Raw genomic sequence first — 13,749 nt, 5'->3', positions numbered from 1 at the left:
TGTATCATTTTATTGAATCTCATCTTGATTAATATATTATAGATAGAAAAGAATATAAAAAAGGTTAAGAGTCAATCCACAATCAAGATTCCAGTTCCAGGGGAAATGGTCAAAAGCCCTAGGGTCTGAATTTGGGCCTTTCGAGCATGTTGTTCACTTCTGATTTCCTTGCATCTCGTTACTCGGCTCTTCTTCAGCCTTGGTTTGAGCAGACCGAGGAAGATTATCTTCTCCAAATCCTTTGTTTCTGGAAAAAAGATTTTCTTTTCGGAAGCAGTTTTTTTAACCTTCAAAACTGTTAACAACTTGACCATTATGGCCTTCTGGAGAGAGAAAATTCACTCCTAGAGCTTCTAATTGAAGTATTCAAAAGATGAATAAACAAATGAAATCAACTTCAAAAGCGGTTTCTGACCCCAACAGCTCAGACGGTGGAGAGAGGATGAAGGTGGGTGGATTTGTAGTTTTGTACCTAAACCTAACCAAAGTCGTCATTTCAAGTTGTTTACCCAAAGGATTTCCAATCAATCCTAGGTTAGGGCATGCAAGTTGAGCAGATAGGAAAATTGTTTATAACCAGAAACCAGCTGTAGAAAACATTGAACAGCTCAGTATGAACATGAACGAGCAAACCCCACCTGAATAAGCATTTACTGAAAATGCACATTTGCTTTGTTGTTAAAGACATAAAGGCTGCTCTCTTTTCATTTAAGCAGAAAAGAAAATCAGGTGGCGCATTTTCTTCCTAGCAGGGATACACCGTTTGGGGTTTGGTTCTTTTTCCCCCCGAATTGGTTGACCCCTTGTTTGAATTCTGCTACTTCTGCTTGTACTGTTGTAGTGTTGTAGACCTCATGGTTTGGGTCCTTTAATACAATGATTTCATGTTTTACCAAAAAAACACAAATTTATTAAGTTCTTGACTACAATCTTCGTCATCACGTATAAGAATGACGACATTATCAGTAACAATAACAATAACCAAAATTACCCTCATACAACAAAGCAGATTAATACACCAAAATTAAATTAAATGAATCACCCCTCTCCTTGACTCGTCTAAACAATATGAGAAAATGTGTCCAACCTATATTCAATTCCCTAAAATGGGACTTCCTTCAAGTTTACCCAAGCAAATCATATAAAATAACTACCCAATTTCATCCTCTTGAGTCTTGATGTGAATGGTAATGGGTGGCCATACTGAAGAAATGCACAGTATGATCCATATGGTGTGGGAAGTGCTAATAGATGGAAAACTGTGAATCAAATAGCCTTCAATCCAGCAAGTTCCCGCAGCTTCTCGCAGATAATGAAAGTTATGGTGGTTTGAGGACCTAATCTTGCAAAGATTGCAAAGCCCCTACCAAATTTCAAAATGTTAAACATTGCAGATGTTATTACGGAATAAAAAACATAAATTTCAAATCAAGCTGATGCACTATCCATAAAAAAAAAAAGAAAACAAATCAAGGTGGTGTACCAATTTACTTTTTCTTTTATCATTTTTCCTATAATCAGAAGGGCTTACCATAGGTTCTTCAAAAGCTTAAGTTTTATAATAACACACAAAAATGAAAGTTTCTATTTAATTTTTAAGAGACATGGTATTTAGTGGATATCATACAGCTAGTATGGATGTCCATTTTGGACACGACTGTTTTATGGGTTCTCCTAAATTGATGAATGCTCTTTTTGGACTTGCATGTAATATTTTATCAGATTCTGACACCCCATAGATTCTTGACTCTTGAGGTAGACTTGCATGTAATATTTTGTTCTTTCTCTTTGCTTATTTGACATAAATGGACAATTAATTTTTATGATGAATGCAATGTTTCCAATAGAATGTTAATAGCTAGTAAATAATTCAAAATATATGGTGCTTTATTAGTATATGCTGTAATTTAGGCATGTCTCCAAACTCATTTTTTGTCTTGTTGAGTCAAACTCCTTGACATGCATCAGATTCTGATATTCTGATTCACATGTCAGTGACTCATTGTCCATGCAATACTGCTCTGCACATCTCATTAAACAATACAAATATGAGTACTTCATGGATATGAATGTATGTGAGTGTAGATAGATACATGCATGAATGAATAAGAGTGTAAATTGATGTCATGTCTACAATCTTACCCTTTGTAGAGTGCCCGAGGGCCTTCTGTGAGCATGACCTGAAACCACAAGTTATAAAGTATTAGACAGGTTGGGAAGCGGAAAGCAAAAAATCAAGTAATGGAAGTCCATCTTTTAATTCTATCCTGCAATGCTAAAATTTGAACCAGCAGACTCTATGATGGTCAAAGTTCCTGATAGTTACATGTCTAGAACTGAAGAAGGGATAATTTCATTTAAGTTGAAATCCAAAAAATAATATGAAACAGAATAATTTTAGATGAGCTCTCTTTTCTGTGAAATTCTATTTACATGATTAGTTGAGAAGCCAGCAGGAACTCTTTCAGTATAAAACACATTGGAAAGAGAACTTCAGAAGCCAGGAGAAAGCAGAAGCCATACCTAACAAATAATATCCTATGCAGAATGCATGAAAAAAAATGAACAAAACTTTACCACCTTAAATGGCATGAAGACTAGTCTGAGGAAATCCTAATCAATAGCTTGTGACTGGAAATATGGTTCCCCAGTCAAGATTTGAAATTTTAAGGACAACAATCACATCAAAGAGAAACCATAATATGCACCTCTATACATCTCCCTATAAAGCCCTTAGTGCCCAGAATCATGGAGTGGATTAGGAGCATGGATTGAGACTGATCTGTCAGAGCATTACATTTTAATAGCTCCAAAGCTGTTGACTGTTGATATCTATCAAAAAAGTTGACTGTTGAAAAACTGTGTAAAATAAGCATGTGTTTATATTTATACAATTAACTTCAAATAATTTAAAATAGATTAGTATTTTTTAGCAATTACTTTTATTTCATAAGTCACTATGACAATTAATGGGTAATAACCTCAAGCAGTTGCAACTCTAAAGTGGGTTTAGGTAATTCAGAGCAACAAGAGGAGGATAGGGGAAGGGGGTGATGTGAGAGAGGGTAGTAAGTGGGACTGATGCATAGGAAGTGGTTCTTAGGCACTTCTCTAATGGACCTGCTCCCAAAGAACTCTAAACATTGCATGAACCACTTTTAAAATTCCAGGCACCTATAAGTCCTAATGGCTATAGTGCCCTCTTTTCAGAAATGCTTCAACTCTCTTAAAGTAGTTAAAAGTCCTAAACCCCATTACTGCATACCACAAAAAAGTCCTAATTCCAAGTCCCAACCAATGCAAATGGCAAGAAAACCAGTCTTATTGTTGTCCATAAACCGATGAGAGTTACTGGTGATGAAGATTGGCTCTATGCAAATAAAAGCAGCAAGTGGAAGGAATAAGACCAATTCAATAAAAGGAAATTGTGAAAACATACAGTTAATATGAAGATATATTGGCATGCCATTCATTAATTATAATGGTTTCCCTTTCCCAAAGCACAGACTTTGTCAAAGTAAATATGATGTGGAACTTCTATACCTGGTATGCACAATGAAATCCATTTTTATAGCCTCCAACTCTTTTAGATTCTCTTTGCAGCATCAAACGAGTTTTAATCATGTCAATGGGTGCAGTTACAAGGGTGCTAATCGTCCCTGCTATGCTACTTGAGCTTCATTAAGCATAGAATGTAATTAGTCCCATTTGAAGGGAAAACCAATGGAAGAATTTGATATACTCATTAATTCTAAAATAAATACAAAACTGTAAGCCATTTCCTAGTTCAATTCCATAAGAAGGAAACATATGAAGGGAAAGAGGATGCAAGTAGCTAGAGTATACATGAGATGCAGATGAAATCCCTCTTCCAGAGGTGTCCACCTAATCAAAGCCTACATCAGAGAAAAGTAGATAGGATCAAGATAAAAAACAAAAAAAAAAACAAAAAAGAAAGCAAAAAAGACCCTACTAAATCATAATCTTGATGCCTATAAATGTAATACAACTCCAACAATTCAGAAATGGCAGAAATTACTTCTTTGATATTCAAAGCGAAAAATAGCATGCTTAGAACTTGACCCGCTTTGATTCATCATATGATGCCAACTGTGATGCAGTCAGCATGGCAGCTCTGCCCATAGCAGGGCCAACCCCCTTCCAGAAAGCTTGGATTCCCTCTTCTGAAGCAATCCTCCTTATTTCTCTTATTGCCCCTCCTTTCCCCATGTTTGAGTTCATTTGCAACCGCACCTAGTAAAACAAAAGAACTGTTAAAAGTTCAAATAGAGCACTTCTGGATGAGATGTTATGGAAGCATTTCCAACCTTCAGAACTTCTGTTGGATTAGTTATTGCAGTAGCAACAGCACCAGAAAATCCTCCAGAGGCAATTTTCACTAACATATTTGTGGTTCCAAATGCCCAGTCACAGATATGCTTTGCTGGTTCATACAAGCCTAAACGGAGACCTCCATAAAGAACTGATCTTGCCAATGCAGGTGTAAGTCCTAAATACAGAGCTCTAGGCCCTTCCGTTTTCAACATTTTAGTAAAAACTTTTCCCTGTAAATACCAAATTTTATAAGATTTACTGCACTCATTGGATAATCCTTATATCCTGCAATGTGATAGCTGAAATCTCAATGGCATACCATTCCAGTTAAGGGACCTCTCTGACCAGCAAGCTGCATTTGCAGCCTAACTTTAAGAACATCTGCATACCCAGTTCAAACGACAAAAATCATTTAGGGGATGCTCTCACCTATAGGTTAGAGGAAAATAAACACAGCCACAGAAATTTGATACAGACTGGGAGTGAAACACATTCTAGATAGCATTTGTAGTTCCCAGAGAAGATAACTTTACACCTGACACCACCATGATACCTATCACCTTTTTTTATTGGTAAATGATATCCATTACTTAGCTGAGTCTAAAGACTAACATCTCTATTGAAAATAATCAATGTTTAACTCCTCTTTTTAATTTTTGCTATTAATGGTTTTCCATGCCTTAATTTTCCATCTCCGTTGAAAATTTGAATGAGCTCAGCCCAAGAACCCCAGTCCAATGCAGTGTAAATTCTTCAAGCACCCGCGGGGGGGTTACAAACACCAAAGAATTTGGTGCATTAGTTAAGTATACAGATGCTTCAAATAACAATTAACACATATGACTGTGGCATCAAGGAAAAAACTAATGGCCCATCTGGATACAATGGAGAATGCAGTTGACTATTTATTCAAATGCATCTAGATTACAAGTAGTAGAACCCACAGAAAAGACCTCAAAATGTTGGTGGCAGCTTTGCAAAGGACCAATTTCTTTTTCACAAACAAAATCAGCCTTAAGGGATAAAAGACTTGGTACAATAGGAAAAGAAGGTCATACCTAATGTTGGTCCAGCCATCTGGGGTCTTGGGAGGGGTGGACTGGATCAGAAAATTTTAACTGAATGTAGAGAACATTGATGTGGGCCCCACAGCTGTGGGCCCACTCTGTCCGTAGGGTAGAATGTATCTAGTCACAGCTGTCGTTATTTTGCTATTCTGTTATTTATAGTTTCAGTTCTATATTGTTTGTTATTTGTTAGCAGTTATGATGTAAACACCAAGGGCAGATATGTCCTTTCATGTAACTAGCATAACCTATATATATTAACTTAAAGTGGCGGCGGCAGATTATTGACATTCTGTTCTTCTCCTCAAAAACTGTGTTCTATTGCTCTTTCACCACTCTTTCTTCTACATCTTCTTCATTTTCTCTTCTCATCGAACCTGAAATCTCTTAGTGGTCAAGACTGAATAGCAGTCTTGAAAACCTACATGGTATCAGAGCCAAGTTAGGGTTTTTCATGTGAGTCTAATACCAGCCGACCACATGAGAATCTCCTAGGACTGAAAGCTGAAAAGGAGGAGTTCGCAGACTGATTCTTGGAGATCACCAGAGGTGCTAGCAGCTGTTGGAAACTTGCTAGGGTTGCAGAGTGTTGGTGGTCAGGAAGGATCAGAGAAGACTAGGGTTCAGATAACCCTACAAGGCAGCGAACTATTTTTCCTTGTAGGTTGTTTACTTTTTAAGAGAAGTTCTTTCAGAGAAGATAGGTTGGACCTATCTGGAGGGGAAGGCCGAACCATTCTAGCTCTTTCTCTCTTCGATTCACTAGGGTTTTACAGCAAACCCTGGACCGAACTGTGTTTCTTTCTACTCTAGGGTTTGAAAGTGATCTGCGGCAAGCCCTAGTGTTTGACTGAACCCTGTGATCTACCTAGAGCTACTCTTAAGTTGATTGGTAGGTCCGATCAGATTCTAGGGTTTCTTATTAACCCAATTGCAAGCTCATCTATACAGTTTGGACTGTGCGACTGAATTGCTTCCTTTCAGGACTGACTAAAACCCTACTGCAAGCTCATCTATATAGTTTGGACTGTGCGACTGAATTGCTTCCTTTCAGGACTGATTAAAACCCTAACTTTCCCTAGCATATCAGTTTTTTTTTTTTAAAAGCTGTTCTCAAAGTTCTAAGGGGGTTAGAGATCTACGGACAGCTACTGCTGTGTTGGCTAGTTGGTTTCAGATCAGAATTATTTCGGTTTTGTGCACATACACTGAGAATACAGATCAGGCCTATACTGTTTTGATTGTGATTGGTGATTCAAGTGCTGTTTTGAGACTTGACAGAATAGAGTCTAAAATTCAGGCAGAAGGCAGTCTTGGGAACATCAGTTATGGTGGTATTTCTGAGATGGGTGGTCAGATTACGACCGTAAAGTTTGATGGATCAAACTATTTGGAATGGGCCCAATCAGCCATGATGGCTATTGGTGGAAGAGGTAAATTAGGGTACCTCCTGGGAGATATGAAAGAACCTTCCAAAGGAGACCCGACATATACCAAGTGGATGCATGAAAACTACTTGGTTAAGACATGGCTGTGTAATTCTATGCAGCCTCATATTAGCCGGAATTATTTGTGGGCAAAAACAGCTAAGGAGATATGGGATGTTATGAAAGAAACTTACTCCCAACCCCTTAATGTTGCCAGAGCATATGAATTGAAATGTGAAGTGAGCACCCTTAAACAAGGAGAGAAACCGGTGTCGGTCTACTTCTCTACCTTGAAGTCCCTGTGGCATGAGATTGATCACTTAGAGACTCTTGAGTGGGAGAGTCCCAAAGATGCTCAAACCCATAGAAAGCACATCGAGACAAACAGAGTGTTTGAGTTCCTGGCGGGACTGAACTCAGAATATGATATTGTGAAGCAGCAGATTTTGACTAGAGACAGTGTGACTCTCTCTCAGGCTTACTCATTTGTACACAGTGAAGAGACCAGAAGGAAGGTTATGATGCAACCCACATCAGCCTTTGTAGCGGCTACACCCAAATCAGGGGGTGATTCAGAGAAGGACAGGAGGAAGGAAGACAAGAAGGATGTAGTATGTGAACATTGTAAGAAACCCAAACATACAAAAGAGACATGTTGGAAACTGCATCCCCACTTGGTTCCTGCGAAGTTAAGAAACAAGAAGGGCACTGCTCATGTAGCCATGAACACTGATTCAGCGTCCTCATCTGGCACAAAAGGAACATCTTTGGAGACCTTAGCTGTAGTTCGGGCTGCCCTAATACAGCTATAAAAGGAGGTTGGAAATTCAGCTCAGCCACCGCAGCCTCCATCAGCCCCTGTCACATCTACCTTCGCCCATTCAGGTACTCGAGCTTCAACCTATCATGCCTCAGCTCCAGGTACTACTGAACCTTGTTGGGTAATAGACTCAGGTGCATCTGATCACATGACTAACTTGCCTTCATTGTTTACTACTTACCATTTGTCTTCTGGTAGGGATAAGGTATCTATTGCTGATGGCTCCCTGGTTCCTATTTCTGGGAAGGGTGACATCAAGCTTTCAGATACCATCTCCCTATCATCTGTTTTGCATGTTCCTAAGCTTGATACTAACCTTCTTTCAGTAAGTAGTATTACCAAGCATATGAACTGCTCAGTAACCTTCTTCCCTGACCGATGTGTTTTCATAACTTGGAGACGCAGAAGGTGATTGGGACTGGCCGTGAGACGAATGGGATCTATCTGCTCGAGGAGCGGTTCCGTCAGGGAGAGTCAGTAGAGAAGTTGTCTTTTGTTTCTCAGAGTGTGAGTCCGGTTATGCTTTGGCATAACCGATTAGGTCATTTGTCTTTTCGATCTTTACAGAGTCTGTTTCCTACATTATTTGAGTCTATTGAGTTGTCTCAGCTACGGTGTGAAAGTTGTGAGTTTGCTAAGCATTGTAGAAAGCCTTGTTTATTGAGTAATAAAAGGAGTGATAATTCTTTTGATATTGTGCATTCTGACGTTTGGGGGGCCTTATCATATCCCTTCCATGGGTGGGTACAGATATGTTTTGTTATTTGTTGATGACCATACCCGTTTTTCTTGGGTTTATTTCATGCGTTCACGAGATGAGGTACCTTCCCTGACCCAAAATTTTCACCAAATGATCCTAACCCAGTTTGATGCCAAGATCAAAGTTCTCCGATCTGATAACGCAAAGGAATACTTTGCTAAATCATTGACATCTTATCTTCTTCATCATGGGGTTATCCACCAGAGCTCTTGCCCTCATACACCTCAGCAGAATGGAGTTGCTGAGAGGAAGAATAGGCACATTTTGGAAGTGGCTAGAAGCCTCATGTTTACTTCCAATGTCCCTATTCGCTTCTGGGGGGATGCTATCCTCACGGCGGTATACCTTATTAATCGGATCCCTTCCAGGGTCCTTGATATGCGATCTCCTTTTTCGCTTCTACACCCACGTGAGGACTTGTTTTCTATTCCTCTTAAGACATTCGGTTGCACTTGCTTTGTTCAGCTTCTCGGACCCCATCCCTCCAAGTTCGAACCCAAAGCCTCCAAATGCATCTTCCTTGGTTATGCACAAACTCAAAAGGGTTATTGCTGTTATGATCCTGTCTTCGGGAGGAAGTTTGTTTCCATGGATGTCACTTTCTTTGAGGGGACACCCTATTATCCTCGGGTTGCCCCTCAGGGGGAGAGTAGTGAGAGTGGGGGTTTGAGTTCTTGTCTTCAGTGGGAGAGTAGTGAGAGTGGGGCAGTTCCTTTACCTATTCCATTGGGTGATGAAAGCTGCAATGGTGGGGGTGGTCAGAGGGATCAGGAGTTGAGGGTTTATCATAGGCGGTGCAGGCAGGTTGATCCTGATCATGAGCAGTCCAGACCAGCTCCAATCTCATCTGCAGCTCCAGGTCCAGATACTTCAGTCCCAGAGCCCACAGAGACTTCCCCTACAGATGATCTTGACCTTTCAATTGCAGTCCGTAAAGGGAAACGACATTGTACCACATCCACAACCCACTGTTTTTCCCATTTTTTATCCTATGATCGCCTATCTCCTACCTACAGGTCCTACCTTAGCTCCATTTCCAATGTCCCTATTCCAAGAACAGTGCAAGAAGCCCTATCCGTCCCTGAATGGAAAGATGCAGTGCAAGTTGAGATGGATGCCCTGTTGAAAAACAACACCTGGGAGGTAGTTGATTTGCCAAAAGGAAAGAAACCAGTTGGATGCAGATGGGTATTTACGGTGAAGCATAATGCAGATGGATCTATTGAGAGGTATAAAGCTCGGTTAGTTGCAAGAGGGTTTACACAGACTTATGGCATAGATTACTTGGAGACATTTGCACCGGTAGCCAAGATGACTACTATTCGAGTTTTATTGTCCCTTGCAACAAGTCACACTTGGCCTTTATACCAAATGGATGTGAAAAATGCCTTTCTGAATGGAGATCTGCAGGAAGAAGTTTACATGCGTTTACCTCCTGGATTCTATGATGCAGAAATAGGTAAGAAGGTCTACCGGCTCAACAAGGCTTTGTATGGTTTGAAATAGTCACCTAGGGCTTGGTTCGATAGATTCAGACTAGCACTTGTGAAGTTTGGATATGTACAGGCCCAGTCAGATCATACCCTATTCATCAAGAGGGTGGAGTCCTCTTTGACACTATTGGCAGTATATGTTGATGATATTGTGGTCACAGGGAATGATAGCCATGAGATTGACTCTCTTAAACAGCTTCTTCACCAAGAATTTGAGGTGAAGGACCTTGGTGTACTCCGGTATTTTTTGGGTATTGAGGTTGCTAGATTCAAACAGGGGATCTTTATATCTCAGAGGAAATATGTCCTAGACCTGTTGGCAGAGACTGGAAAGTTAGGTGTCAAGCCTGCAGATACACCAATTGAACAGAATCACAGGATTAGTGCCGAGAGTGGGGAGCTTCTTGAAGACAAAGTTATGTTCCAGCAACTGGTAGGAAAATTCCTCTCTCTCTGCCTCACTCGACCAGATATTACTTATGCTGTTAGTGTTGTCAGCCAGTACATGCATTCTCCTAGAACCACACATCTTCTTGCGGCAGAAAGAATCTTAGCCTACTTGAAGAGATGCCCAGGTAGGGGTATACTTTTCAAGAACAACAATCACATGAAGGTGGAGGTCTATACTGATGCAGATTGGGCCGGGAGTGTTGATGACAGAAGGTCTACCTCAGGATATTGTGCCATTGTGGGAGGAAACCTTGTCTCCTGGAGAAGTAAGAAACAAAGTGTTGTCTCCCGGTCAAGTGCTGAAGTAGAATACAGGTCCATGGCCAATGGAGTGGCTGAAATCCTCTGGCTAAGATTTCTACTTGAGGAGTTGGGTATTGAGTATGAGAAACCCCTGATGCTGTACTGTGATAATCAAGCTGCCATTAATATAGCACATAATACAGTACAGCATGACAGAACCAAACACATTGAAGTTGACCGCCATTTTGTGCGAGAGAGGGTCTCATCTCAAGAAGTATGCCTCCCTTACATCACATCCAGTATGCAACTAGCAGACATCCTCACTAAAGCCGTATCAAGAAAGAAGCTAGAGGCGGATCTATCCTAGTTGGGAATGATGAACATATACTCCCAACTTGAGGGGGAGTGTAGAGAACATTGATGTGGGCCCCACAGCTGTGGTCCCACTCTGTCCGTAGGGTAGAATGTATCTAGTCACAGCTGTGGTTATTTTGCTATTCTGTTATTTCTAGTTTCAGTTCTATATTGTTTGTTATTTGTTAGCAATTATGGTAAACACCAAGGGCAGATATGTCATTTCATGTAACTAGCATAACCTATGTATATTAACTTAAAGTGGCAGCGGCAGATTATTGACATTCTGTTCTTCTCCTAAAAAACCGTGTTCTATTGCTCTTTCTTCTACATCTTCTTCACTTTCTCTTCTCATCGAACCTGAAATCTCTTAGTGGTCAAGACTGAATAGCAGTCTTGAAAACCTACAGGCTGTAGTGGTTTGGAGGATATAAGATGTTCTAATCCAGTGGCAGAACCAATATGCACCAATACTTAAAGTGAGATATTAGCGGGCATGCCAATAAGGACTAAACACATCAAAAACCTCAAAACTGTCCGTGGACCAACAAGCATATAAGTTACTGCACTTTACCAAACTCATTGGAACATAACTTAGGCTGTGTTTGGTTGCAATGCAAATAAATTTTCATTGATGCAAAACCATGCCAATGCAAATGCATTTGAGTGTAAATTCTGACCTATTTTTTGTTTTAAATTTTAGCTTATTTTGTTTGATTGCAGTACAAATGAAGCAAATTAAGACATGAAGCAGAATAAAGTAAAATCCAAAATAAAATTAAACAAGAATTTGCATTTTTTACATTTGCACTCCCATACATTTGTACTAGTGCAAATAAATTTGCATTGCAACCAAACACAGCCTTAGGTTCAGTTTGGAAGGAGTACAAATACAAATACGTAGAGTGCAAAACCTTGCATTTTTTATTATTTTATATGTATTTGTACTGTACATATTTGGATTTTTACTTTTTCCAAACTGAACCTTAGGCTGTGTTTGGTTGCAATGCAAATAAGTTTGCACTGATGCAAAACTATGGCAGCGCAAATAATTTGAGTGTAAATTCTGACCTATTTTCGTTTGAAACTTTAGCTTATTTTGCTTGATTGCAAAACAAATGAAGTAAATTAAGACATGAAACAAAATCAAGTAAAACATAGAACAAAATTAAACAAGAATTTGCATTTTTGTTCATTTGCACTTCCATGCTTTTCTATTAGTGCAAATAAAATTGAACTGCAACCAAACACAGCCTTAAGGAAAAGTCATCTAATTTTCTTTTACGCATCTTCCTCTAATGGAAAATTATCAAGTTCAAGAAACTACTAACACATAGATACTTAATTTGGATTTAAGAGATCCATATGTGAAGACCAACATATATAACAATCTATATTACTCAAATACGAAAAGGACAAGGCTGGATATAGTGTTGGATATGAAATTTATACTAGAGACTGATGTATCCAACACAATGTTACCAAAAAACGAGGGAAAGTTTTTTGTTTGCTCTTTTCAGCAATCTCTTTAAAAATTAAGTAAAAATGACATCAAAATAAAAATGAAAAGGAAGATGACAAAACCTAAAGGATGAGTTATGCCAGTCGCAGTGGCAACAGCAATTCCACTGGTACCGAAGTGATAGACAATATGAGAGACCGAAGCTGCAGATTTCTTCTCCTCTTCGACCTTTAAAGACCCTGAACACCTCTCGGTCAAATGAAAAATAAATTCCAGTTAACAAACCACAATTCAGATCATAAATGAATATGCCAAGCGTTAGAATTCAAAAAGAGATAAAAAAAATGAGCTTGATTAGTTGATATGAAACAAAGAAGATACGAATAAATCTAAATCACCTACGGAATCAACATTTTATAAATGCTGAAGCAGGTAAATTAAATGGCTAGATCAAATAATCACATGCCAAACCAAAAAAAAAAGAGAAGAGAAAAAATATCGAAGAACCAAACGACCATGAAAAGCTAAAAACGCAAAAAAAAAAAAAGTCAAAAGAAAAACCCTAGATTCTTGAGAGTTCGATTGAAGTAAAACAAGCGAGAGGACCTGAAGATAGGGCTTCATCTGAAGCGGATGAACCACTCATGTTTGCCTTCTCTCTGGCGCAACTTTCACATCAGTCGCTCCCGTGGAATCCCCTGAAATTGCAAAACGAAGATTCAGGCACGCTAAATTGCGCCTTAGACCGTTGGGCGTCTGACAGCTTACGTTGCGTAACAGGTCAATTTACCTACTTTTCTGGTTCGCGCCACAATCCGGTCGTTCAGTTAACTACCAGCGTCCGATCCGTTTACCAAGGGCCGTCCGATTGTCGCGTTAAGTGGTCATGTCGGAAAGTTATAAGGCGGGGTGCTTACGTATCACGTATGCACGATCCTGGCCCTATAATCTTAAATCAAATTTTAATGATTTTTAAGTTTTCAAAATGCGTGACAAAGACTCAGTTCGAAAGGAGTACATATTTACATTATAAGGCGGAGTGCAAAATCTTATATTTTGATTATATTTGTACTGTGCATATTTATATTTGTACTCCTTCCAAATTTAGCCTAAATAGAAATATGCAGAGTGAAAAATCTTATATTTTGTATTATTTTATATGCATTTGCATCATATATATTTATATTTATATATTTTTTAAATTGAGCTAAAAATGTTATTAAAAACCTTTAGGTCGGGTTGGGTTGATATCAAGTTCAACCTCATATGCGTGGGGGGATTTGAAAACTACATATTACTAAGTTGGGTTGGATTATGGTGGAGGCAAACCCATACTAA

General features: G+C 39.1%; 1 protein-coding gene across 1 annotated transcript; it reads right to left on the bottom strand.

Moving 5' to 3' along the window:
• Window positions 1-880: 880 nt before the first annotated feature.
• LOC104585597 (Mitochondrial substrate carrier family protein) lies at window positions 881-13,176 on the bottom strand. The gene is made up of 9 exons (XM_010242536.3): window positions 13,018-13,176; window positions 12,534-12,650; window positions 4,655-4,716; window positions 4,329-4,565; window positions 4,084-4,254; window positions 3,847-3,896; window positions 3,544-3,676; window positions 2,143-2,180; window positions 881-1,363 (listed from the first exon to the last, which is right to left on the bottom strand). The coding sequence occupies exons 1-9, from the start codon at window positions 13,055-13,057 to the stop codon at window positions 1,267-1,269; spliced, it is 945 nt and encodes a 314-aa protein (XP_010240838.1). The 5' UTR covers window positions 13,058-13,176; the 3' UTR covers window positions 881-1,266.
• Window positions 13,177-13,749: the final 573 nt, after the last annotated feature.

Source organism: Nelumbo nucifera, chromosome 4 (assembly GCF_055504915.1).
Source record: "Nelumbo nucifera cultivar China Antique chromosome 4, China Antique-T2T, whole genome shotgun sequence".
NCBI classification, from domain to species: domain Eukaryota; kingdom Viridiplantae; phylum Streptophyta; class Magnoliopsida; order Proteales; family Nelumbonaceae; genus Nelumbo; species Nelumbo nucifera.
The sequence above is the reverse complement of the archived record's forward strand: the minus strand, read 5'-3'. Positions and strand labels throughout refer to the sequence as shown.

What these genes read in the sequence shown, in the direction of transcription:
- LOC104585597 (XM_010242536.3), bottom strand. Translation starts at nt 13,057, where the DNA reads ATGAGTGGTTCATCCGCTTCAGATGAAGCCCTATCTTCAG. An exon ending in GATTTCATTGTGCATACCAG is followed by an intron (nt 2,181 to 3,543) that starts GTATAGAAGTTC and finishes TTGTGGTTTCAG; the next exon opens with GTCATGCTCACAGAAGGCCC. An exon ending in CCTCGGGCACTCTACAAAGG is followed by an intron (nt 1,364 to 2,142) that starts GTAAGATTGTAG and finishes GAAATTTGGTAG; the next exon opens with GGGCTTTGCAATCTTTGCAA.